At 43.2% G+C, this 27,787-nt stretch overlaps 1 protein-coding gene across 1 annotated transcript in view; it reads right to left on the bottom strand.

Moving 5' to 3' along the window:
- LOC102116731 (uncharacterized) overlaps positions 1-27,787 on the bottom strand; it is a 74,447-nt gene that overhangs the window by 42,535 nt on the left and 4,125 nt on the right. The window contains 2 exon segments of the mRNA XM_005596061.5: positions 15,859-17,331; positions 27,505-27,597. Of these exon segments, the coding sequence (XP_005596118.5) occupies positions 15,859-17,331; positions 27,505-27,597 (1,566 nt within the window).

Here is a 27,787-nt window from a genome sequence, read left to right as displayed (position 1 = left end):
TGAATTTGTCATGTGGACAGACTCAGGAACTCTGGTTAGCCAGGATGTTACAGGTAGTGGAATTAGTTGTTGTTGTTGTTTGTTTTTTCCTTGGAGCAGGGCTGTTCTGTTATGAGTTGCTGTCATGGCTTGTGTCAGTTGGCCTCCAGCCAAATGGTGGTGCTTTCAGGAGAGCACCAGCTGTGGTAGTAGAAAGGGGGTATAGACTAGCTCTATGTTAACCAGGATACCCGTTCAGGATTCTCAGGTGATGGGTAGGACCATAGATTTTCCAAAAGTTACTTTATTTCACCTTCAGCTACCAGGTTGAGTAGAGAAAAATCATCAGGGGGAGGCAGGATTAGACCAGTCTGAACTCAGACTCTCAGTGGGTGTGGCTTGCTGCAGTCACTGTTGGAGGAGAAGTGGTTCTCAAGCCAATGGAGTTATGTTTTAAGGGTAATTATGGCTGCCTTTGCTGCTCCATACAGAGCACCAAGAAAGTGAGACAAAGCTGGCAGTGATGGGCTTCACCCAGCTCCCATGCAGCCAGCAAGGCCAGTCTCATTCCATTCCCACCCTGTCCTGCCAAAAGCATGAAGTTTATATCAAGGCAGCCAGCGTGCAGAGTTGAGATCTTGACCCAGGCTACATGCCTCCCGCTGAGAAAGCCAAAAAGGCTTTCAGGCTTCACCCCTCCCCCCTTGCCCACACCTTTTGCTGGACAGCTTCTGTGCTTGTATCTGCACTTCCTATTTACCCCTACAGACTCTGCGCAGTAACATTTATCCTCGGTCAAAATTATTGCACAGTTCATTAAAAGCTTTTTTATTCTTTTGGCCCCTTCCTAATTCTGCTAGCTGCCTTTCGCAAAGACCCTTGTGAGATAAAGTCAGGAATGACTCCTTTGGTCTTGAGCTGGGGGCTGGGAATGCCTACAGGCTCTTTCTCTTGCTTCTTCTTTTATATTTCACTCAGCTCCCTAAATTCATTTCAGCTCTAGGTAAGGTTAAATACGTTTCCCTTGATCTGGACTTTTCAGGTCCCCCAGTGGGGATGTGCATTCAAAGGTAGACTTTCTTTCTCTCACACTTTGGGGAACTCACAATTCTTCAGCTGTGTCACGGGGTTTGCAGCAACAATCTGCTTCTTTCAAAGGGTCTGTGAAATCTTTTGGTTTTTCCTGGTATGTTCCTGCAGTGGTTATGTCAGAGGGGTTCCACACAGAGAACTCCATTTTGAGTGAGGGCTACAAAATTGAGGCTGAAACCGGGCGCGGTGACTCACGCCTGTAATCCCAGCACCTTGGGAGGCCAAGGTGGGCGGATCACGAGGTCAGGAGATCAAGACCATCCTGGCTAACACGGTGAAACCCTGTCTCTACTAAAAGTGCCAAAAAATACCCGGCGCGGTGGCGGGCGCCTGTAGTCCCAGCTACTCAGGAGGCTGAGGCAGGAGAATGGCGTCAACCCGGAAGGCGGAGCTTGCAGTGAGTTGAGATCGCGCCACTGCACTCCAGCCTGGGCGACAGAGAGAGACTGCAAGACTCCGTCTCAAAGAAAAAGAAAAAAAAAAAAGGAGGCTGAGACTTGCTGGGCTGCATTCCCAGAAAATTAGGCATTCCTAGCCTCTAAATGTTTATGGTTAAGGGAACAAATTAATAATGTTTACTAAACAGACTCAGACTTGGGAGTGTCCAGATATCCTGATATCTGGAGAACAAAGGCATTCCTAATTTTGCTTTAAAGATAATAATATCGGCCGGGCGCGGTGGCTCAAGCCTGTAATCCCAGCACTTTGGGAGGCTGAGACGGGTGGATCACGAGGTCAGGAGATCGAGACCATCCTGGCGAACACGGTGAAACCCCGTCTATACTAAATACAAAAAACTAGCCGGGCGAGATGGCGGGCGCCTGTAATCCCAGTTACTTGGGAGGCTGAGGCAGGAGAATGGCGTAAACCCCGGAGGTGGAGCTTGCAGTGAGCTGAGAGCCAGACTCCGTCTCAAAAAATAAAAAAAATAAATAAAGATAATAATATCAGTTCTCACAAAATGTAGTAATTAAGAAAATTAATTATGTATTACAAACCCTTGTAGCAGGACACATCTGATATGCAAGTATTGTACCTAGGGTGGATGTCAGGAACGTCCTATTTTGTCTATGGAGTAGCTGTCCTTTCACCACTTTGCTTTCTTAATAAACTTGCTTTTGCTTTGCACTGCAGACTTGCCCTAAATTCTTTCTTGCGTGAGATCCAAGAACCCTCTACTGGGGTCTGGATCGGGACCCCTTTCCTGTAACACGTTTCTGGGACCACAGAAGGGACTATAGTGCAGAAACCCTGACCCATTGGCTACCTTTGCGTAAGTGTTGGGGTCCTGTAACATCTTTCTGGTGAACCACGGAAGGGATGATACTAAAGAAACCTCTAACCCAAAGGAAATAGGCTGCAGCACTGATTGGATGACTTTGGGTAAGTGGTGGGGTTAAATAATGGGATTGGGTTAGAGGCCCCTCTTAATAAAAGGAAAGAATGCTTGAGTGACCCTGAGGTCAGATGCCTGATTTAGGAGGGTTAGAGTCCCTTCTAAGGTTTAGGGACCTCTCAGTAAAGTCCCTCGCACATAAAAATGGGTTTGGCACTGCAGGCTAAGCCCTTTGTATTAATCTGCCTTTTACTTGCTGCATGAATCAATTTCTTGGGCGCTGTCTCTGTTTCACTGTCATTATGTTATTTCATTTTATTTTTTAGATGCGGTCTCACTCTGCCACCCAGGCTGGAGTGCAGTGGCGTGATCTCAGCTCACTGCAACCTCCATCTCTGGGTTCAAGCAATTCTACTGCCTCAGCCTCTCAAGTAGCTGGGACTGCAGGCTCTTGCCACCATGCCCGGCAGATTTTTGTATTTTTAGTAGAGGTGGAGTTTCACCATGTTGGCCAGGCTGGTCTCAAACTCCTGGCTTCAGGTGATCCGCCCGCCTTGGCCTCCCAAAGTGCTGGGATTACTGGTGTGATCCACCATGCCCGGCTTTCACCTTCATTTTCAGGAGACTTTAACTGATCTTAGGGATGTTAACTTACTCTTTTTCTATGTACCTCCTGATTTCTGTCCTTTTGCTTGTGAAACTTTGAGAACAAAAAGTATTGAAGGCACCATCTCTAAAATTGCTGATTTAGTATTTAACAGCTATGAGCAATAAAATTACATAGATGTGGTTATATTTTCTTGCTGCTATAGCGACTGTGATCGAGAAGCACTGGGATGGAAGTCAGGGGACTTCTGTCCTTGCTGTTTTGTTTCATTTTGCACACGAAAAATGCGATTCTTTCTTTTCTTGGATTCAGGCAAACCAACTCTGCTTATTTAATCCACACAGTCACTATTGCCCAGAACCTACTTGCTCTGGTCATTCCCATCTAAATCTTCTTCATTTCCTTTGCCTTATTCGACATTTTTGCCAAGGTTCATTTGTGGTTTAAGATTCATGGCTTGGCTCACTTATGTTAGTTGGATAATGTGAAACATGTTTGATGAGAGAAAAAGAAGAAAAAGAACTAGACATGCAAGATGATCCTTTAATGCAAGCATCCCCGACCCCCGGTTCAGCAGGCAGTTTTGAGTGGAGCAGACCCTTCTCTGTCAGCTCTAAAGGTTCAGATGTGTCAGTCCTTTCTTCCTCTAGTCCACCTGAAACTTCTGTTGAGAATCCTTCATCTGCTCCTCCTTTCCCATCTAGTCCCTCTGTATACCCACCACTCCCTGAGTAACTGAGCTCAGTGAGTACTATTCATAGTGGAGCTGCCTATCAACCTCCAAAGGGAAATCTTTGTCCACTTACAGAGGTGGCAAATGGGGAAGAAGGCACTGTGAGTGGACATGTCCCCTTTTCTATGTCTGATTTGGCTCTATGTAAAGAGAAGTTTGGTCATTTCTCTGAAGATCCAGGAAAATTCCTAGATGAGTTTGAGAAATTAACTCTGACCTACAGTTTAACTGGGCAGGATCTGCACGTTTTGTTGTCTCTGTGTTGTACAGTAAAAGAGTACAAGAGAATGCATTTTGGGGACAGTTAGGGCCCATGCAGATGAGGTATTGGCTTGCAACTTGAACCATAATATATATCAGGCAAGAGGTTTAGCAGTTCAAGATCAAGATCCAGAAGGGAACTATCAAAGAGGCAGTGAGGACTTGGGGTGAAGAGAGCATATGGTCACTTGTTTTTTGAAAGGGATGAAGAAATGTTTGAAAAAGCCTATTGACTATAAAAAAGTTAAGGAAGTTTCTGCGGGCAAAGATGAGAATCCAACTTTTTTTTTTTTTTTTTTTTTTTTTTTTTTTTTTTTTTTTTTTTTTTGAGACGGAGTCTCGCTCTGTCGCCCAGGCTGGAGTGCAGTGGCCGGATCTCAGCTCACTGCAAGCTCCGCCTCCCAGGTTCACGCCATTCTCCTGCCTCAGCCTCCCGAGTAGCTGGGACTACAGGCGCCCGCCACCGCGCCCGGCTAATTTTTTGTATTTTTAGTAGAGACAGGGTTTCACTATGGTCTCGATCTCCTGACCTCGTGATCCGCCCACCTCAGCCTCCCAAAGTGCTGGGATTACAGGCGTGAGCCACCGCGCCCGGCCGAGAATCCAACTTTGTTCAAGGGCATTTAGTTGAGGCAATCGGGAAATATACTAACATTGATCCTGCCTCAAAGGAAAGATGAACCCTTCTGGGAGTACATTTTATAACCCAGTCTGCCCCTGATATCCACAGAAAACTATTAAAAGCAGCTATGGATCCCCAAACTTCTAAGGAACAGCTTTGGTTATGGAATTTTTAGTTTTTGATAACAGGGACAAAGCAGAAAAGCAGAAAGTGCAAGCAGGACCTCCCACAAGTATGGCTCTTGGCTGCAGCCTTAAGCTCACCTCAAACATGGGGTTGCCTCCTGGTTCTTGGCCTGAACAAGGGAAGCTGAAAGGTGGGAAGCCCAAAGCTGGGCAGATGAGTCACCATGCCTTGGGCATAAATCAGTGGGCACATTGTAAGAAAACTGGCCATTGGGAAAGGGATTGCCCAGCATTCTGAAGGGATCCATCAGCACCCAAACCCAAGATGGCTGAAATAGCCAGGTAAGCCCAAGAGCGACGGGACTGAGACCTTCTGCCACAGCTCCTGCTGGACAACTAACTGTATCTATGGAGGAGCCTTGGGTAACCCTTGACGTGGCAAGTAAGATTAAATTCCTTCCAGAATGCTAACTCTGTTTTGACCCACCATGCTTTACCTATCCTTTAAGCTGCTCTTCAGAGACTTTGATTTTCTCCTGAATGCCCCACCCCTTATTAGGAAGGGATGTGTTAATTCAGAATAAACATCAGTGATATCATTTGGCTGTGTCCCCATCTAAATCACAACTTGAATTATATCTCCCAGAATTCCCACATGTGAGAGGGACCCAGTGAGAGGTAATTAAATCATGGCGACCAGTCTTTCCTGTGCTATTCTTGTGATAGTGATTAAGCCTCACCATATCTGATGGGTTCATCAGGGGTTTCTGCTTTCACTTCTTCCTCATTTTTCTCCTGCTGCCACCATGTAAGAAGTGCCTTTCACCTCCCACCATGATTCTGAGGTCTCCCCAGCCATGTGGAACTGTAAGTCCACTTAAAACTTTTTATCGCCAGTTTCAGGTATACCTTTATCAGCAGCATGAAAATGAACGAAAACAGTAAATTGGTACCAGTAGAGTGGGGCACTGCTAAAAGGATACCCAAAAATGTAGAAGCAGCTTTGGAACTGGGTAACAGGCAGTGGTTAAAACAGTTTGGATGGCTCAGAAGAAGACAGGAAGGTGTAATAAAGTTTGGAACTTCCTAGAGACTTGTTGAATGACTTTGTCCAAAATGCTGATAGTGATATGGACAATAAGGTCCAGGCTGAGGTGGCCTCAGATGGGGATGAGGAACTTGTTGGGAACTGGAGTAAAGGTGACTTTTTTTTTTTTTTTTTTTTTTTTTTTGAGACGGAGTCTCGCTCTGTCGCCCAGGCTGGAGTGCAGTGGCCAGATCTCAGCTCACTGCAAGCTCCACCTCCCGGGTTCATGCCATTCTCCTGCCTCAGCCTCCCGAGTAGCTGGGACCACAGGCGCCGCCACCTCGCCCGGCTAATTTTTTGTGTTTTTTTTTAGTAGAGACGGGGTTTCGCCGTGTTAGCCAGGATGGTCTCGATCTCCTGACCTTGTGATCCGCCCGTCTCGGCCTCCCAAAGTGCTGGGATTACAGGCTTGAGCCACCGCGCCCGGCCAAGGTGACTCTTGTTATGTTTTAACAAAAAGACTGGTGGCATTTTGCCCCTGCCCTAGAGATTTGTGAAACTTTGAACTTCAGAAAGATGATTTAGAGTGTCTGGCAGAAGAAATTTCTAAGCACAAAAGCATTCAAGGGGTGACTTGTATACTGTTAAAGGCATTCAGTTTTATAAGGGAAGCAGAGCATAAAAGTTTGGAAAATTTGCAGCCTGACTATGCGATAGAAAAGAAAAGCCCATTTTCTGGGAAGAAATACAAGCTGGCTGCAGAAATTTGCATAAGTAGCAAGGAGCCTAATGTAAATCCCCAGACCATGGGGAAAATGTCTCCAGGCCATGTCAGAGACTTTCATGGCAGCCTCTCCCATCAGGTGCCTGGAGGTCCGGGAGGAAAAAATGGTTTTATAGTCTGGGCCCAGGGTTCCCGTGCTGTTTCCAGCCTAGGAACTTGGTGCCCTGTGTCCCAGTTGCTCCAGCCACGGCTGAAAGGGGCCAATGTACAGCTCAGGCTGTGCCTTTAGAGGGTGGACTCCCCAAGCCTCAGCAGCTTCCATTGGTGTTGAGCCTGCAGGTGCACAGAAGTCAAGAACTGAGGTTTAGGAACCTCTACGTAGATTTCAGAAGATGTATGGAAATCCCTGAATGCCCAGACAAAAGACTGCTGTAGGGGCAGGCCCTTCATGGAGAACCTCTGCTAGGGCAGTGTGGATGGAAAATGTGGGGTCAGAGCCCCCACACAGAGTCCCTCCTGAGGCACCATCTAATGGAGCTGTGAGAAGAGGGCCACCATCTTCCAGACCCCAGAATTGTAGATTCACCGACAGCTTGCACTGTGCACCTGGAAAAGCCACAGACACTCAGTGCCAGCCCATGAAAGCAGCAGAGAGAGGCTGTACTCTGCAAAGCCACAAGGGTGTAGCTGCCCAAGACAATGGGAATCCATATTTTGCATTAGCATAATCTGGATGTGGGACATGAAGTCAAAGGAGATCATTTTGGAGCTTTAAGATTTGACCACCCCTGGGCTGGGCGCGGCACTCAAGCCTGTAATCCCAGCACTTTGGGAGGCCGAGACTGGCGGATCACGAGGTTAGAAGATCGAGACCATCCTGGCTAACACGGTGAAACCCTCTACTAAAAAATACAAAAAACTAGCTGGGCGAGATGGCAGGCGCCTGTAGTCCCAGCTACTCGGGAGGCTGAGGCAGGAGAATGGCGTGAACCTGGGAGGCGGAGCTTGCAGTGAGCTGAGATCCGGTCACTGCACTCCAGACTAGGCGACAGAGCGAGACTCCATCTCAAAAAAAAAAAAAAAAGATTTGACCACCCCACTGGATTTTGGACTTGCATGGGGCCTTCAGTCCCTTTATTTTGACCAATTTCTCTCATTTGGAATGGCTATCTTTACCCAATGCCTTTACTTCCATTGTATCTAGGAAGTAACGAACTTGGTTTTGATTTTACTGGCTCACAGGTGGAAGGGACTTGTCTGGTCTCAAATGAGACTTTAAACCGTGGACTTTTGAGTTTATGCTGAAATGAGTTAAAACTTTGGGGGACTACTGGGAAGGTATGACTGGTTTTGAAACGTGAATGTATGAGATTTGGGAGAGGCCAGGGGCAGAATGATATAGTTTGGCTCTGTGTCCACACGCAAATCTCATCTCGTAGCTCCCATAATTCCTCCCTCTTGTGGGAGGGACTCAGTGGGAGAGTATTGAATCACTGAATCATAGATGATTGAACAGCATCTTTTCTGTGCTGTTCTCATGACAGTGAATGGGTTTCATGAAATGTGATGGTTTTAAAAACCAAAGTTTCTCTTCACAAGGTCTCTCTTTGCCTGCTGCCATCCATGTAAGAAGTGACTTGCTCCTCCTTGCCTTCCATCATGATTGTGAGGCTTCCCAAGTCACATGGAACTGTAAGTCCAATAAACCTCCTTCTTTTGTAAATTGCCCAGTCTTGGGTATGTCTTTATCAGCAGCAGCATGAAAATGGACTAATACATTAATTTATATTTTATTTAGTTGGAACGTTCCATTTTCATTTATTAATTGGAGAACCCTATATAAGCCTACATTTCTTTAGTTATTGTTCCTTTCACTTTTTATAAATGACATAAGTAAATTTATTGATTGATTGAGCCAATTTGTTTAGGTAAGTACTAGTGAGACTTCAGGAGTACGTTTCTATACATAAATGCAGCAAACAAACATGACCGTGCTTGCTGTGTCACAGATGCTTTATAATAAGCCATAATTATTCCTGGTGGAGTTAGTTTGTAACTTCAAGTCAGGGATGAAAAATAGCAACGGTGAAGAAATAACATTTATTCTTCACGTGGAGAGGATATTTTTTTCCACGCTGCAAAACTGACTCTTGCTGAATTTAAATATAAATTCTGACTTTTTCCTTTCCTAATTATTCTCAGTTTTGTTTGTCTTATTATGTGGATTCCAAGAATGTATGCATCACAGTCCTTCTTTATTTACTGTTTTATGATGACAGTTTTCTTATTGCTGTCTTTATGCCATGACATTTTACATGGTACTTTGTAGGTTCTAATTTAAAAGTTGATACTTTTTATTGCACAGAAAATTGGTTTTAACTAGAAAATTTATTTAGTAATGTAACTTTCAGATTAATTAAAATAAGAGGCATACACTCTCCACAGGTGAGAGAATTACATCAGTTAGCATTTTTTTTTTTTTTTTTTTTTTTTCTGAGACAGTCTCACTCTGTTGCTCAGGCTGGAGTGTAGTGGTACAGTCTCAGCTCACTGCAACCTCCGCCTCCCGGGTTTAAGCGATTCTCCTACCTCAGCCTCCTGAGTAGCTGGGATTACAGGTGCACGTCACCACGCACGGCTAATTTTGTATTTTTAGTAGAGATGGGCTTTCTCCATGTTGGTCAGGCTGGTCTCAAACTCCCGACCTAAGGTGATCTGCCCACCTTGACCTCCGGAACTGCTGGGATTACAGGCATGAGACACTGCGCCTGGCCACAACTCTCTTATTTCTTTCCCACCACCCCCAGCCTCTGATAACTATTATTCCACTTTCTGCTTTTTTGAGTTAAACTTTCTTAGGTTTAACATATAAATACATCTTGCAGTACTTGTCTACTTATGTCTGGCTTATTTCTTTTTTTTTTTTTTTTTTTTGAGACGGAGTCTCGCTCTGCCGCCCAGGCTGGAGTGCAGTGACTGGATCTCAGCTCACTGCAAGCTCCGCCTCCCGGGTTCACGCCATTCTCCTGCCTCAGCCTCCCGAGTAGCTGGGACTACAGGCGCCCGCCACCTCGCCTGGCTAGTTTTTCGTATTTTTCAGTAGAGACGGGGTTTCACCGTGTTAGCCAGGATGGTCTTGATCTCCTGACCTCGCGATCCGCCCGTCTCGGCCTCCCAAAGTGCTGGGATTACAGGCTTGAGCCACCGCGCCCGGCCATGTCTGGCTTATTTCATGTAGCACAATGTCTTCTAAATTTATTTCTGTTGATTCAAATGATGAGATTTACCCACTTTTAAGGCTGAATAGTGTTCCATTGCTTATACTACATTTTTAGAAGAATTAATTTTAATATATATTTATCTGTTGGTGGAAAAACTCATGTTACGAAAGAATATTTCTATGTTAAAGCATATGTTAGTGTAATTTTCAGCATATAAATATCTCATTAAAAGTAGCTAATTTATACTGATCACTAATTGTAACACTATGTATGTGTTACTGAATTCAATTTTCACAGTAACTTAATAACATAGGTCTTATTATTATTCTCATTTTACAGAGGAAGAAACAAAGCCACTGTGAGAAAGGACTTGGTCACACTAGCGAAGCCAGTATTAAAACACAAACAGAGGTTGGGAGCTGTGGCTCACGCCTGTAATCCAGCACTTTGGGAGGCCAAGGCAGGAGGATCATGAGGTCAGCCTGACTAACATGGTGAACTCCCATCACTATGAAAAATACAAAAATTAGCTGGGTGAGATGGCATGCACCTGTAGTCCCAATTACTCAGGAGGCTGAGACAGGAGAGTCGCTTGAACCCAGGAGGCGGAGGTTGCAGTGAGCCGAGATCATGCCACTGCACTCTAGCCTGGTGACAGAGCAAGACTCCATCAGGAAAACAAAAACAAAAACCAAAGGCAGCTTGGTATCCAGAGATAACTCTCTTCAGTATAACAATAAAAACCCTCTTCAAGCAGAAAAGACAAAATAATTTTTAACACTCATTTTTAAATAAACATTTTACAAAAATTAAATAATTGGATGCATTTTTATTGTTCTAAGTGAGTATGAAGATAAAAAAAAAAGGTACATAAATAAGCCAGAAAACAATAGCTAATATTTGCAATAAATATAACTGGAAAGTAGTTAACTATCATTTGCAGATGATGTCTGCTTACTGAGATAACAAAAGCAACTGAAATACTTTTAAAAGTCTATTTAGGGCCGGGCGCGGTGGCTCAAGCCTGTAATCCCAGTACTTTGGGAGGCCGAGACGGGTGGATCACTAGGTCAGAAGATCGAGACCATCCTGGCTAACACGGTGAAACCCCGTCTCTACTAAAAAATACAAAAAACTAGCCGGGCGAGGTGGCGGGCGCCTGTAGTCCCAGCTACTCAGGAGGCTGAGGCAGGAGAATGGCCCGAACCCGGGAGGCGGAGCTTGCAGTGAGCTGAGATCCGGCCACTGCACTCCAGCCTGGGCGACAGAGCGAGACTCCGTCTCAAAAAAAAAAAAAAAAAAAGTCTATTTAGGGCCGGGCACCGTGGCTCATGCCTGTAATCTCAGCACTTTGGGAGGCCGAGGTGGGTGGATCACCTGAGGTCAGGAATTTGAGACCAGCCTGGCCAACATGATGAAACTCTGTCTCTGCTAAAAATATATATATATATACAAAATTACCCAGGTGTGGTAATGGCACGTGTAATCTCAGCTACTCAGGAGGCTGAGGCAAGAGAATTGCTTGAACCCAGGAGATGGAGGTTGCAGTGAGCCAACATGGTCCCACTGCACTTCAGTCTGGGTGACAGAGTGAGACTCCATCTCAAAAAAAAAAAAAAAAAAGGTTGGCATTATTCACAATAGTTAAGACTTGGAATCAACCCAAATGTCCATCAGTGACAGAATGGATTAAGAAAATGTGGCACATATACACCATGGAATACTATGTAGCCATAAAAAAGGATGAGTTCGTGTCCTTTGTAGGGACATGGATGCAGCTGGAAACCATCACTCTCAGCACACTATTGCGAGAGCAGAAAACCAAACACCTCATGTTCTCACTCATAGGTGGGAATAGAACATTGAGATCACTTGGACACAGGAAGGGGAACATCACACCCCAGGTCCTATTGTGGGGAGGGGGTGGGGGGAGGGATAGCATTAGGAGATATACCTAATGTAAATGACAAGTTAATGGGTGCAGCACACCAACATGGCACACGTATACATATGTAACAAACCTGCACATTGTGCACATGTACCCTAGAACTTAAAGTATAAAAAATAAATAAATAAATAAATAAAAGGTCTATTCAGTTGGGAACAAAAAATGCTAAGATTATCCTCAAGATTCTCAGTTTGTTGTACACCTGCTGTGTAATCTTTTCTTTTCTTGTAAAAAACAATGTGTGACTGTGGTGGGAAATCACTCACGAAATTAGGTTACTATTGGGTAAACTAAATCAGAGGTGCTTTTAATAGAAAGAGACACATCATAGAAAAAAACTCCCTGGCCTGGAAGTAAGTGATTTCCAGCTGGGCCATGTTGTAATCTGCTCATAGTGGCAACGTGGAAGGAAATATATTTGTATATTGTCATTATATCTGCCTCCTACATGTTGCTTCAAGTAGGGAGAACAGGAGGATCCCATGGAAAAGGGAAAAAAAGAGGTCTCATTTGTGCAAGAGATAATCACTTCTAATCTGGAATAGCTTATGATAAACAGAAGAGACCACAACATGACCACATCAATGGGAGAAAAGAGGAAACCTGGTTAAAAGTGCTTACTGGCATTTTTAGGCAGCATTTAGTAAGCCTTAGTGAATGATCAGCCTCTGGGATACTAACAGTCTACCAACAAGTCTGAACTCATTCTGGTTAAATCAGCATTCTAGTGGAACAGTTTTATACTATTCATTACAGAAATACTATGGAGATGCGTGAGTACCCTGCTAAAATTGACCTTATTATGAAAAAGCATACCTAATTATTTGTTTTCACAATTTAAAAACCCTGAAAATGACCAGGCGCAGTGACTCACGCCTGTAATCCCAGCACTTTGGGAGGCTGAGGCAGGTGGATCAAGAGGTAAGGAGTTCAAAACCAGCCTGGCCACGATGGTGAAACCCTGTCTCTAAAAAAACTACAAAAATTAGCCAGGCGCAGTGGCAGGCACCTGTAATCGCAGATACTCAGGAGGCTGAGGCAGGAGAATTGCTTGAACCTGGGAGGCAGAGGTTGCAGTGGGCCAAGATCACATCATTGCACTCCATCCTAGGTGACAGTGACTCTATTTCAAAACAAACAAACAAAAAACCTTGAAAACATCATAAATTTATTAAAAATGTACTTCTGGCCAGGCGCAGTGGCTCAAGCCTGTAATCCCAGCATTTTGGGAGGCCGAGACGGGCAGATCACGAGGTCAGGAGATCGAGACCATCCTGGCTAACACGGTGAAACCCCGTCTCTACTACAAAATACAAAAAACTAGCTGGGCGAGGTGGCAGGCGCCTGTAGTCTCAGCTACTGGGGAGGCTGAGGCAGGAGAATGGCATAAACCCGGGAGGCGGAGCTTGCAGTGAGCTGAGATCTGGCCACTGCACTCCAGCCTGGGCGACAGAGCGAGATTCCATCTCAAAAAAAAAAAAAAAAAAAGTACTTCTGCTAATTATGGAGCATTCTACTATACTGTAATACAATATTGAACTTTAAGCACCTTAATATGAATGTTTCTTGAGTGCATGAAGAGTTATGTTGATAGTTTCTTTTAAATTAACATGCGAGAAGTAACAAAAGATTTGAAGTGGAATAAATAATCTAAAACACTTTTTTTCCCCAAAGGCTTGGCATAGTTGCCTGCTTTTTGAAATGGCTAGATTACTAACCAGAAGCAAAAACAAGATTTTCGTTTTTCTCAATCAGTATGTTTTTGACATTTTGAAATTTAGAATCCTGGCTAAAGGATTTTAGTAAGTGGCTTACTAAAGTAGTCAAGGCAATACAAGGAGAATTTTGACAGGTAGGAAAATGCATACTATATACACACATTGCCCTTCCCTGATTTGCTTCTTTTTTTTTTTTTGAGACAGAGTCTTGCTCTGTTGTTCCGGCTGGAGTGCAGTAGTGCTGCAACCTCTGCCTCTTGGGTTCAAGCAGTTCTCCTGCCTCAGCCTCCCGAGTAGCTGGGATTACAGGCGCACACCACCATGCCCGGCTAATTTTTGTAGTTTTAGTAGAGACGGGGTTTCACCATATTGGCCAAAGTGGTCTCGAACTCCTGACCTTGTGATCGATCCACCTTGGCCTCCCAAAGTGCTGGGATTACAGGCATGAGCCACCGCGTCTGGCCCTCTGACTTGCTCTAATATTGAAAGACTGCAGATTGCAAATCTAGTCTCTTGATTTAGAGTAAATTATCAAAATACTTATTTTCCAGTCAAATAACTGTATAAAATCAATGGGTAGGGTTGAGCCTGCACACTCTTCAACTGTAGACAGGTCTGCCAGCGAGAACTGGCACATGGACCCGGACCACTCCTTCCGCGCCTGCCACTTCCTGCAAGGGGCACAGGAGGTCACTCCTGGACTAGATATGAGCTGAGACTGGCGAGGAGGAGGAGGAGGAGGAGGTAGGAGAGACAGGGTCTGTCAGGTTTGGTGGGGACACAGGAGGGGTGGGGGGAAGTGGTGGTGCCGACGAGGACGGAGAAGAGGGGTCAGGGTAAGGGGGAGGTTGGGCGGGGGACCGAAGAGTATCAGGAGGCTAAGAGAAGGAGGAAGAATTGTCCTTCTCCTTGCTTGAGGGAGTAGATTTCACCAGCAAGACCTGGGGCAAGGAACATCGGGCCCAGATGACCGGGTGTGAACGCAAGTCCCAAAAGGCCTGAACACAGGGTACCTCAGACCACTTGCCTAGTCTCTTGCAGAAGTTGGTCAGATCCGTGAGAATGGTAAAGTCTAGAGTGCCCTCTGCAGGCCACTGAGACTAGTTATCCAATTTATACTGCGGCCATGCCACTGTGCAGAAGAAAATAAGCGGCTTTCCTTTTAGGTCTTGGCTGAGACCTAAAGCCTAGAAATTAGCCAAGAGGCACCCCAGAGGGCATTTTGGGTCTGGTTTGGACTGGGCAGCCCTCATGGTCCTGAGGCAGGCAGTCCGGAGGCAGCAGGAGCGTCCTCTCACTGCCACATGGAGTGCGGCTACGGTGGCTTCCGGGGAGGTTGGACGTCTCCTAGTCCCCGGTGCCGAGGTCACAGTTGACCGGAGGGAGCCCCTGACGTGGCCGCGCGTTTCAGACAGGGATTCCCGGAGGGGGCCTGCAGGACAGGGGAAAACTTACCCAGCAGTGATCGAATCAAGTCTTGATTTTGGTGAAAACGGCTCCCGGCGCAGAGAGGAGGTCCCGGCTCAGAGGAGAGGAGAGCCTACCCGGACAGGCAGGGGACTGGGGGAAGCTTCCTCCCAGGCTTTCAGCAGCAATGTAATGTAAATGAGGGAGCCAAGCAAGAAGACACCAGGCATATGAGAACAAAGGCAGCCTTTATTGGGCTCATGGGAGAGGTTAACCGGTCCTCTAGCAGGAGGGCCGAGGAAGTCGCGCTTGGGGCGAGTATCAGGGGCCTTTTGTAGGGTGAGGTAGGCGGGGTTTGTAGGTTTCAGCTTTCTTGAGGTAGGTTTCCATTTCTGGGGAATAACATGTTCAGGAGCTGACGCAGAGCAGGGGTTCTTTGGCGGGTGCGGGCTTTTTTGCACCCTGAGTCTTAGCCGGAAGTGAAGGGCAGGGAGTCCTAACAAAGGGCCTGCCATGCCAGGTGATATCGCCATGTTGGGTCTGAATTCCTGCCTAACTACAACCCGCTTTATGTTCATAATGTATGTGGTCAAAATGAATACTCTTCACTTTAGAGGCTTATATTTTCTGAAAGACTTTTGACGTAATTGCATGTATAATGCTTTTATTAAGTATGAACTCTCTGATGCTGAGATGTGAACAGGTATTAATGGCTTTTTCACATTCTGTATATTTGACATTTTTTTTCTAGTACAAATCGTTTCCTGTGCAATAAGGTGTGAGCATTGGTTACAAGTTTTGCCACATTCTTCACACTACGGTTTTTAGCATGAATTATCTTATGTACAATGAAGCGTGACAACCTTTAAAGGTTTTGTTACATTCTTCAGATTTCTAAGATTTCTCTCCAGTATAATTTCTTTTATGTTTAGAAAAATTTGAGGTGTTTTCAAAACCACTGTTACATCTTTTAGGTTTGTAGAGTTTCTCACCAGTATGAATTTTCTTATGTACAGTAAGATTTGAGGACTGGTTAAAAGCTTTGCCACATTTTTCACATTGGTAGGGTTTCTCTCCAGTATGAATTCTCTTATGTCTAGTAAGGTGTGAGGACTGGTTAAAGGCTTTACCACATTCTTCACATTGGTAGAATTTCTCTCCAGTATGAATTACTTTATGTGTAGTAAGGTGTGAGGAATGGTTAAAGGCTTTGCCACATTCTTCACATGTGTAGCGTTTCTCTCTAGTATGAATTTTCTTATGTTCAGTAAGTTTTGAGGATCGATAGAAAGCTTTGCCACATTCTTCACATTTGTAGGATTTCTCTCCAGTATGAATTCTCTTATGTGTAGTAAGAATTGAGGACTGGTTAAAAGCTTTGCCACATTCTTCACATTTGTAGGGTTTCTCTCCAGTATGAATTCTTTTATGTGTAGTAAGGTTTGAGAACTGCTTAAAGGCTTTGCCACATTCTTCACATTTGTATGGTTTCTCTTCAGTATGAATATTCTTATGTTCAGTAAGGTTTGAGGATTGGTTAGAAGTTTTGCCACATTTTTCACATTGGTAGGGTTTCTCTCCAGCATGAATGCTCTTATGTCTAGTAAGGTGTGAAGACTTGTTAAAAGCTTTGCCACATTCTTCACATTTGTAGGGTTTTTCTCCAGTATGAATCATCTTATGTGTAGTAAGGTGTGAGGACTGTCTAAAGGCTTTGCCACATTCTTCACATTTGTAGGGCTTCTCTCCAGTATGAATTATCTTATGTCTGGTAAGGTGTGAGGACTGGTTAAAGGCTTTACCACATTCTTCACATTTGTAGGCTTTCTCTCCAGTATGAATTATCTTATGTTTGGTGAGGTGTGAGGGCTGGTTGAAAGCTTTGCCATATTCCTTATATTCATTGAGTTTCTCTCTAGTATGAATTATCTTATGTGTAGTAAGGGTTGAGGACTGATTAAAGGCTTTGTCACATTCTTCATGTTTGTAGGGATTCTCTCCAGTATGAATTATTTTATGTGTTGTAATGTGTGATGACAGGTTAAAGGCTTTGCCACATTCTTCACATTTGTACGGTTTCTCTCCATTATGAATTCTTTTATGTTTAGTAAAGATTAAGGATCCATTAAAGGCTTTTCCACAGTCTTCACATTTGTAGAAATTTACTCTAGTACAAGTTATTTTACGTTGAGTTAGGTTTGAAAACATGCAAAATGATTTGCCAAATTCTTTACATTTAAAAGGTTTTTTTCCAGTGTGTCTTATCTTATGTCCATTTAAATTTGAAAATTTATGAAAGATTTTCATATATTCATCACAATGAAATAGTTTGCTCTGGGTAGCTGGCAAACATTGGTTAAGTCCATTGTAACCTCCTTTTTGCACCTTGCACTCATCCACACTTTTACCACATTTTCTTAACTGTAAATTCTCATGTTCACATTTTCCATGTCTTCTCAGTGTCACTTTTTGGAAAGAATCTTTTATGTTCTGCTCTGGTGAAAAGTCTTGGGCAAAATGAGAACAAGTAACTGAAAGAAAAATAACAAACGACTTCACTTGATAGACTCTAAATATACTTTACAAATCCAACCTATACCATTATACAAATTACACAAGCAAGATGGCATAGCAAAATACCAAAGGCCCTAATTTCTTCTTTTTTTTCTGAGATGGAGTCTCAATCTGTCACTTGGGTTGGTCTGCAGCAGCATGATCTCAGCTCACTGCAACCTCTGCCACCCAGATTCAAGCAATTCTTTTGCCTCAGCCTCCTGAGTAGCTAGGATTACAGGCATGCACCACCATGCCCAGCTAATTTTTGTATTTTTAGTAGAAATGGGGTTTCACCATGTTGGCCAGGCTGGTCTCAAATTCCTGACCTCGTGATCTGCCCACCTCAGCCTCCCAAAATGCTGGGATTACAGGTATGAGCCACCGTGCCCAGCCCAAAGGCCCTAATTTCTTAATAGAAATATAAATGTAACAAAACCACATTGACCAAAATACATTTGTGGAAAACTTATAAATTAGTTAAGTGTGTGAGCAGAATGCAAAGAGCCACATAGAAAGAAAAGTCTGTTACATTTACCCAACACAGATCTTTCTGCTCCCCAATATAACATAATACCTTTAAAAGTAAATTGCCAACTTCAATTATTTTGCATATAGACGTACACCTGAGAGCGGATAATTTATAAAGAAAAAAGGTTGGCAGGACACGGTGGCTCATGCCTGTAATCACAGCACTTTGGGAGGCCAAGACAGGCGAATCAACTGAGGTCAGGAGTTTGAGACCAGCCTGACCAACATGGTGAAACCCTGTCTCTACTAAAAATACAAAATTAGCCAGGCATGGTGGTGCATGCCTGTAATCCCAGCTACTCAGGAGGCTGAGGCAGGAGAATCACTTGAACCAGTGAGGCAGAGGCTGCAGTGAGCCAAGATTGTGCCACTGCAGTCCAGCCTAGGTGACAGAGTGAGACTATGTCTCAAAAAAAAAAAAAAAAAAAAAAAGAAAAAAAGGAAAGAAAAAAAGAAAAAAAGTTATTTGGTACACACTTTGGGAGACTGTACAAGAAGTGTGTGCCAACGTTGGCTTCTGGTGAGGGTTTCACAAAGCTTACAATCATGGTGAAATGCAAAGAGTAACTGAACATACCACATGGCAAGGGACAGAGCAAGTGTGAAATAATGAACCAGTTCTCATTTAAATTAACAGAGGGTAAAGTTTTTGTTTACCAAGAGGTTGATGTCAAGCCGTAACACCTCCCACCAGGTTCTGCATCCAACATTGAGGACTGCATTGCAGCATAATATTTGGGGATTGTGAACATTTAGGTTATATCATAGACCAACAACGCTTGACAGACACGTAAAAAATTTCCAGTTAAAAGCAAGAAAATACACAATATTCTTATTTGCACCTGGTGTATTCTGTTAGGATACACAACAAGTCTTATTAAGAATACCAGGTGGGTGCTGTGGCTCATGCCTATAATTTCAACACTTTGGGAGACCAAGATGGGAGGATCTCTTAGGGTCAGAAGTTTGAGACCAGCCTAGGCAACATAGTAGTACTCTGTCCCTACAAATAATCAATAAATTAGCCAGGCATGGTAGTGTATCTCTGTAGTCCCAGCTACTCAGGAGGCTGAGGTGAAAGGAGCACTTGAGCCCCGAAGGTTGAGGCTGCAGTAACTGCACTCCAGTCTCGGTAACAGAAAGAGATCCTGTTTCAAATTGACAACAACAACAAAAAATAAATGCAAGAAAATAAAAATTATACACCGAATGTTTTCTGACTAAAACTGAATGAAACTGGAAATTGAGAGCACAAGTAAAACTGGCACATCCAAATATATATGAAAATAACACATACTCTTCAACATAGTTTTACTCAAGGGTCAAAAAATTTAATTTTTCAAAGATGTCTATACAACTTACAGTGATGAATACATTCAATATAATTTCTATAAAAATCCCCAAAGCACAATTTTTAGAAGAATATTGTTTAAAAATTTTTAATTTGATTATAAACTAGAGCCAAACACTCATGAAAAAGAACAAGGAGGTGTTATATATCTGGATTTTAAAATATATTAATAGCTACAAATATAAGGTGGTACTGACACAAACACAGATAAACAGATGAAAAAACAGAATAGACAGCCCAGAAATACACTCTTCGGTATATGATTAAATAATCTTTTACAACGTTGCCATGAGCACACAATAGAGAAAAGACAATCTCTTCAAAAAATCATGTTGAAACTGGACACCAACACTGATAAAGCTGGATTCTTTCTTTGTATCATATACAAAAAATATTTTAAATAAAATACTTAAACATATAAAAATTACTAACAAATCTCTTAGGAAAGAAAGAGAAATGACGTGATGTTGGTCTTGGCACCATTTTTTTTTTGATATGACATTAAATGCATGAACAACAAAGAAAAAAGTAACTACACTACACTTCAAAATTTCCACACATCAAAAAAATATTAGAGTGATAATACCTTGTAGAAAATAAGCAAAAATATTTGCAAATTATATGTGATAAGAGTTAACTGTAGGGAGCTAAAGGCCCGAGGGTCATGACCAACTCAGCATTCCACTGAAGGCTATGTGATCAAACAGCAAACTGTTTATCATGAGTGCAGGATGTAGGCACATTCACATCTGTGCCTGCCACCAGAAGGTTTGCTGAGGGCAGTCACTCCCTGGTGCCGTGCCGTGCTCCTCGAGGTTATCTACTGGAATATCTGGAGACTACTGTTCAAAGAATGCAGTCGTGCAAGCCTGCCCTAAGTGACTGACAACCACCCCCTTCTCCCTTCTCCCTCTCTCTCTTACTGAATAAATACCAAGGGCTATCGAAGTTCAGGACCCTTGTTCACTAGAAGCAAGGAGCCCCCTGACCCCTTCTTCCAAATATACTCTTTTGTTTTTGTCTTTATTCCCGCATTCATCCTCCTTTGTTCAGTCAAGCAAGGTCCATGGCAGTTAATACTGAGAATATATAAACAAGTCTTAAATGGACTAATAATTGAAATTCATTTTCATCAAAAAAATACAAAAATGGGAAAAAGCGTTTGAAAGGACACAGGAAATTACATTTGTACAGAAATGCATAAAAATCACGTGAAAAAATCAACTCAAACCAATTAGAATGGCCACTATCAATTTTTTAAAAACATTAAATCTGGGCCGGGCGCGGTGGCTCAAGCCTGTAATCCCAGCACTTTGGGAAGCCGAGACGGGCGGATCACGAGGTCAGGAGATCGAGACCATCCTGGCTAACACGGCGAAACCCCGTCTCTACTAAAAAATACAAAAAACTAGCCGGGCGAGGTGGCGGGTGCCTGTAGTCCCAGCTACTCGGGAGGCTGAGGCAGGAGAATGGCGTGAACCCGAGAGGAGGAGCTTGCAGTGAGCTGAGATCCGGCCACTGCACTCCAGCCTGGGTGACAGAGCAAGACTCCCTCTCAAAAAAAAAAAAAAAAAAAAAAAAAAAACATTAAATCTGTTGATGAACTGAAAACCCGTTACCTGTTGGTGTAAAACAAGGATGCAGCCACTGTTTTTAAATGTTATAAATGTTACTCAAATAATTAAAAATGGAATTATTAGGCCGGGCGCAGTGGCTCAAGCCTGTAATCCCAGCACTTTGGGAGGCCGAGACGGGCGGATCACGAGGTCAGGAGATCGAGACCATCCTGGCTAACACAGTGAAACCCCGTCTCTACTAAAAATACAAAAACTTAGCTGGGCGAGGTGGCAGGCGCCTGTAGTCCCAGCTACTCAGGAGGCTGAGGCAGGAGAATGGCATGAACCCGGGAGGCGGAGCTTGCAGTGAGCTGAGATCCGGCCACTGCACTCCAGCCTGGGTGACAGAGCGAGACTCTGTCTCAAAAAAAAAAAAAAAAAAAAAAAAAGGCGGGGTGCGGTGGCTCAAGCCTGTAATCCCAGCACTTTGGGAGGCCGAGACGGGCGGATCACGAGGTCAGGAGATCGAGACCATCCTGGCTAACACAATGAAACCCCGTCTCCACTAAAAATACAAAAAAATTAGCCGGGTGTGGTGGCGGCGCCTGTAGTCCCAGCTACTCGGGAGGCTGAGGCAGGAGAATGGCGGGAACCCGGGAGGCGGAGCTTGCAGTGAGCCGAGATCGCGCCACTGCACTCCGGCCTGGGCGACAGAGCGAGACTCCGCCTCAAAAAAAAAAAAAAAAAAAAAAAAATGGAATTATTAAATACAACAATTCAATTTGTAAATCGATATGCAAACTCTGCAATGTAGGACCTAGAAGGCATATCTGAACACTGATGTTTACTGTACCAGTATTCACAAAACCCAAAAGACTGAAGCTACCCTTTCTTGACTTATAAATACATCAACAAATGTAACATATAAGTACAGTGGAATATTATTCAGCCCTAAAAAAAATCTTGACACACTTTAAGACAAATTTTGATAATATTATGTCACCTGAAATAAGCCAGTAACAAAATGATGGATACTATATGATCTCATTTATAGGAGATATCTTAAGTAGTCACACTCATAAAAACAGAATGTAGAAGGATATTTGTCAAGGGCTGGAGAAAGGGTAAAATGTTCAGCTGTTACTTAATGGATATTGAGTTTTAGTTTTACAAGATGTAAAATTTTCAGAAGTCTTTTGCATAACAATGTGAATATACTTAACATGCCTGATATGTACAGCTTTTTTTTGAGACAGGGTCTCATTCTGTCATGCAAGGCAGAGTGCAGTGGCACAATTATGGGTAAGTGTAGCCTCAAATTCCCAGACTCAAGTAATCTTCCTCTCTCAATCTTTCAAAGAGCTGGGACCACAGTTGCACCCAACCATGCCTGGGTTTAAAAAAAAAAAAAAAAAATTGTAGAGAGGGAATCTCCATATGTTGCCCAGGCTGGTCTCAAACTTTTGGGATCAAGCAATCCTCCTGCCTTAACATCCCCAAATTCTGGGATTACACATGTAAGCCACAACCATGCCTGGCCCTGAAATGTACACTTCAATAGACTTAAGATGGTAAATTTTATGTTATGTGTTTTTACAATTAATTTTTCTCAAAATAAATCTGAAAAAATACAGAATCATAAATCTTTTCATAAATTATCTTCAAATCACAAAAGTATTTCTTTCACACAGAGCAAATATATATTCATCATTAAACACATGGTGAAAATAAAACTATTTCCATGACTACTCAATTAGACAAGATAAAACAACCACTGAAAATTAAGAAAAAAAAAGTGGCAAGGGGGTGGGCCAGGCACAGTGGCTCATGCCAGTAATCTCAGCACTTTGGGAGACCGAGGTGAGCGGATCACCTGAGGTCGGAAGTTTGAGACGAGCCTGGCCAACATGTGAAACCCCATCTCTACTAAAAATACAAAAATTATCTGGGTGTGGTGACATGCACCTGTAATCCCAGCTACTTGGGTGGCTGAGACTGGAGAATTGCTTGAACTTGGGAGGCAGAGGTTGCAGTTAGCCGAGATCATGCCATTGTACTCCAGCCTGGGAGACAGAGTAAGACTCCATCTCAAAAAAAACAAAGAAAAAGAAAAAAAAAAAATCAACTAAGAAAGAATATATACAAGATAAGTCATAACCAAAATTGTGGTTATATTTATAGATAAACACACAAATATATATACTGTCATTGTGATAGACATATGGCTGATGTATCTCTGAAGTAAATCCCACATTGACTTAAAATGTACAAACAGAATTGCAAATTGTCTGAAATTATAATACATATGTAAGATTAAAAAGCACAAGAAACTAATATTAAGAAACCTACACTAAAAAAACACACTAGTATGAACTGGAAAACAATAATGAGAGAAATGTTTACTCAAAATACGGTTTGCAGCCAGGTGTGGTGGCTCATGCCTGTAATCCCAGCACTTAGGGAGGCTGAGGTGGACAAATCTGACCTCAGAAGTAGGAGACCAGCCTGGCCAACACAGGGAAACCCCATCTCTACTAAAAATATGAAAATTAGCCAGGCCTTGTGGCATGTGCCTGTAGTCCCAGGTACTCCGGAGGCTGAAGTGGTAGGATCCCTTGAACATGGGAGGCAGAGGTTGCAGTGAGCTGAAATCACTCCACTGCACTTCAGCCTAGGCAACAGAGTGAGACTGCATCTCCAAAAAAAAAAAAAAAAAAAAAAAAAAGGCCGGGCGCAGTGGCTCACACCTGTAATCCCAGCACTTTGGGAGGCTGAGGTAGGTTGATCATCTGAGGTTGGCGGTTCAAGACCAGCCTGACCAAAATGGAGAAACCCCGTCTCTACTGAAAAAAAAGTACAAAATCAGCCAGGCATGGTGGCATATGCCTATAATCCCAGCTACTAGGGAGGCTGAGGCAGGAGAATTGCTTGAACCTGGCAGGTGGAGGTTGCAGTGAGCCGAGACTGCGCCATTGCACTCCAGCCTGTGCAGTAAGAGCAAAACTCCACCTCAAAAAAAAAAAAAAAAAAAAATGTGGTTTGCAATATTGATGTACCATTAAAAATTTCTCTAAATAGGCCGGGTGTGGTGGCTCACACATGCAATCCCAGCACTTTGGGTGGCTGAGGCGGGTGGATTACTTGAGGTTGGGAGTTCAAGACCAGCCTGACCAACATGGTGAAACCCCGTCTCTACTAAAAATACAAAATTAGCCGGCCGGTTTGGCACATGGCTGTAATCCTAGCTACTCGGGAGTCTGAGGCAGGAGAATTGCTTGAACCTGGGAGGCAGAAGTTGCAGTGACCCTAGACTGCACCATTGTACTCTAGTCTTAAGACAGAGTAAGACTCCGTCTCAAAAAAAAAAAAAAAAGGAAACAAAAACAAAAACAAACTCTATTCTCTACATCAATGTAATATGTGACTGTGTACTCACAGAAGGCAGGTATTTTGAATAACTGGCATGTGCTCCACGGCAGTAAAATTTCAAAGAAAATGAAGTGCAATCATAAACAGAAGATTCTAATGAGAAATTTTTAATAAATAAGCATTTAAAAGAAACTAATGAGAAACTTTTAATAAGCATTTAAAAGAAACTAGAGACAATTTTTTTTTTTTTTTTTTTGAGACGGAGTCTCGCTCTGTCACCCAGGTTGGAGTGCAGTGGCACGATCTCCGCTTACTGCAACCTCTGCCTCCCGGGTTCATGCCATTCTCTTGCCTCAGCCTCCTGAGTAGCTGGAACTACAGGCTCCTGCCACCATGCCTGGCTAATTTTTTTTTTTGTATTTTTTGTAGAGATGGGGTTTCATCATGTGAGCCTGGATGGTCTCTATCTCCTGACCTCGTGATCTGCCCACTTCGGCCTCCCAAAGTGCTGGGATTACAGGCGTGAGCCACTGCACCCAGTCTGAGGTTGGAAAATTGCTTCAGGCCAGGATTTCAAAACCAGCCTGGGTTATGTAGCAAGACCCAGTCTCCAAATTAAGTGCCTTTAGGAGAGCTTTGAGATCCACGGAGGGAGTTGTGAAACTGCTAATGCCCAATTCTGAGGAATGCTCCTTTTCAGAAGGCAGGTGGCAAACTACAGAACTCCTGTTTTCCAGTGTAGACCAGGAAATGGCCTACCCAACTTGGTGTTCTGATAATTCTGAAATTACCCTGTAATCATCTCATACTTTTCCCAGCCACAGTCTGTAGAGGTCACACCCTTTCAGAGGCCTTGAGAAAGGTACCCACTTATAGCCATGCAGCAGGCCTGCAGACCTTGGTCCCTGAAGCAGTTCAATGACTCAGTTTCAGATACCTGAGCCACAGTTCACAGCCAGTTCTGCCTATGTTAAAGCCCACTCAGTGACCTGGAAAAATCCTCTCTGATACACAGTGAATGCCATACTCATCCACATTCTTAAATAAGACTTACCATATACAGACCTGACTGCAGAAACCTGCTCTAGTGTCTGCCCTACAGGTCAAAGTCTTGAGGGAAATTCAGTCTGTCCAAAAAATAAAATGTGAATTACAACTACCCAAACCCCTTGTAAGAAGCCAACTGAAGGTGGACCCCAGTGCAGACCCAGCAGCCTTGTGACCAAGCTACATCCCCTTTCCACTACAAACCCAGAGGGCATCTCATGACCCTGGGGGCCCAATAAAAGATCTTTACCTTCTGAAAACAGGTTATAAAAACTTGAAGAGGTGTTTGCTTTTTCAAGTTTAAAGACACTAATACAAAACTGCATTTTGCCTATTGTCAATGCTTCTATTTTAACAAAGAACATTAAGTATGTGGCAAAAGAATCAGTCAAAAAAATGAAAAAGAGCCATTGAAACTGAAGACAAGGGCCGGGCATGGTGGCTCACGCCTGTAATCCCAGCACTTTGGGAGGCCGAGGCGGGTGGATCACAAGGTCAGGAGTTCGAGACCAGCCTGGTCAACATACTGAAATCCATCTATACTAAAAATACAAAAATTAGCCAGGCATGGTGGTGCGTGCCTGTAGTCCCAGCTATTTGGGAGGCTGAGGCAGGATAATCGCTTGAACCTGGGAGGCAGAGGTTGCAGTGAGCCGAGATTACACCACTGTACTCCAGCCTGGGCAACAGAGTGAGACTTTGTCTCAAAAAAAAAAAAAAAATCTTATTTACGACAGCATTAAAATAAATTTCTGAGAAGAAATGTAATCAAAGAGGTAGAAAATCTTTACAATGAAAGATATATCAATGAAAGAAATTAGAAAAGACACAAATAAATTGGAAATATTTCATGTCTATAGATTGAAAGAATAAATACTGCTAAAGTGCCATGTTGGCCAGGCGTGGTGGCTCACGCCTGTAATCCCAGCACTTTGGGAGGCTGAGGCAGGCAGATCACGAGGTCAAGAGATGGAGACCATCCTGGCCAACATAGTGAAACTCTGTCTCTTAGTATACTAAAACAAAAAATAGCTGGGCGTGGTGGTGAGCTCCTGTAGTTCCAGCTACTTGGGGGGCTGAGGCAGGATAATAGCTTGAACCTGGAAGGGAGAGGTTGCAGTGAGCCAAGATTGTGCCACTGCACTCCAGCCTGGCGAAAGAGTGAGACTTCGTCTCAAAATAAAAAGTGCCATGTTAATGGCACTTAGATCTATAGATTCAAAAAATGGCACTTGATCTATAGATTCAATAAACTCCCTATCAAAATTCCAGTGGCGTTTTACAGTAATGAAAAATACAAGTCTAAAATTTATATATGAAACTACAATAAACTTTGAATAGTGAAAGCACTCTTGAGAAAATAAAAACAAAGCTGAACGACATCATACTTTATAATTTCAAACTATATTTGAAGACTATAGTAATACAAACAGGATGGAATGTGCAGAGAAATGAACAAAAACCTACTACTCTCACACATTGCAGAGGTGATGCAAAAAGAGAACTTAAAAAATAGTTTAACATAGAGTTTCTCAAAATTATGCAGATATCTGTGTGTCCCCCAAAACAATGGAAAAGCACTCAGATTGTGCAGTCTCTTATATGCCATTAAGACGACTTTGGCTCTCACTCTAAATTAGAAGGCAGATCACTGAAGGGAAAGCAGAGTCCTAAGAGAACTTAAAAGCATAAGACAGAAGACGCTGTTATGTGAGAGCAAAATAGAAAAACTCGGCCAGGTGCTGTGGCTCATGCCTGTAATCCCAGCACTTTCAGAGGCCAAGGTGGGTGGATCACCTAAGGTTAGGAGTTCAAGACCAGCCTGGCCAACACACAGTGAAACCCCGTCTCTACTAAAAAAAAAAAATACAAAAATTAGCTGGGCATGGTGGCGCACACCTGTAGTCCCAGCTACTTGGGAAGCTGAGGCAGAAGAATCGCTTGAACACTGGAGGTGGAGGTTGCAGTGAGCCAAAACTGTGCCACTGCACTCCGGCCTGGGTGACAGAACTAGACTCCATCTCTCAAAAGAAAAAAAAAAAAGAAAAGAAAAACTTGGGCTTTCCAGAAGTGAGCTGAGATTGAGACTGTGCCACTGCACTCCAGCCTGGGTGACAGAGTGAGACTCCATCTCTCAAAGGAAAAAAAAAGAAAAGAAAAGAAAAACCCAGGCTTTCCAGAAACTACTTCCTTTGGAACATAGCTTCCCAAATCACATTATTAAGGACTAGCTTTTTCTTTGACCTTTAAACCGTTCATCTATGTTATCTGTTGTATTCACTTTCACTCTCACCTACCTGGTTTGGCCACCATCCTATGTCTCTTTCTAGTCCAAGGCTCTTTTTCTTGCTCCAGACAGGTGATCAGATCTGGCTTAGAGACAGCAATACCTGTTTTATTGAAAATAAATAACATAAATCTTGCTCATATTCTCTAATCACCAACATGGCAATGTGCTCAGTAAAGAGGGTGAAATAGAAGATTCTTGTAAATCAATTCCAAAATATTGATTTACAAAAGAAATTTCTAAATATTTAGAAAATATTTTAAATTTGTTAGTTCTTAATTTCACTGTCCAGT

This window comes from Macaca fascicularis, chromosome 19 (assembly GCF_037993035.2).
Source record: "Macaca fascicularis isolate 582-1 chromosome 19, T2T-MFA8v1.1".
Lineage (NCBI taxonomy): Eukaryota > Metazoa > Chordata > Mammalia > Primates > Cercopithecidae > Macaca > Macaca fascicularis.
This window is presented reverse-complemented; position numbering and strand designations above follow the sequence as displayed.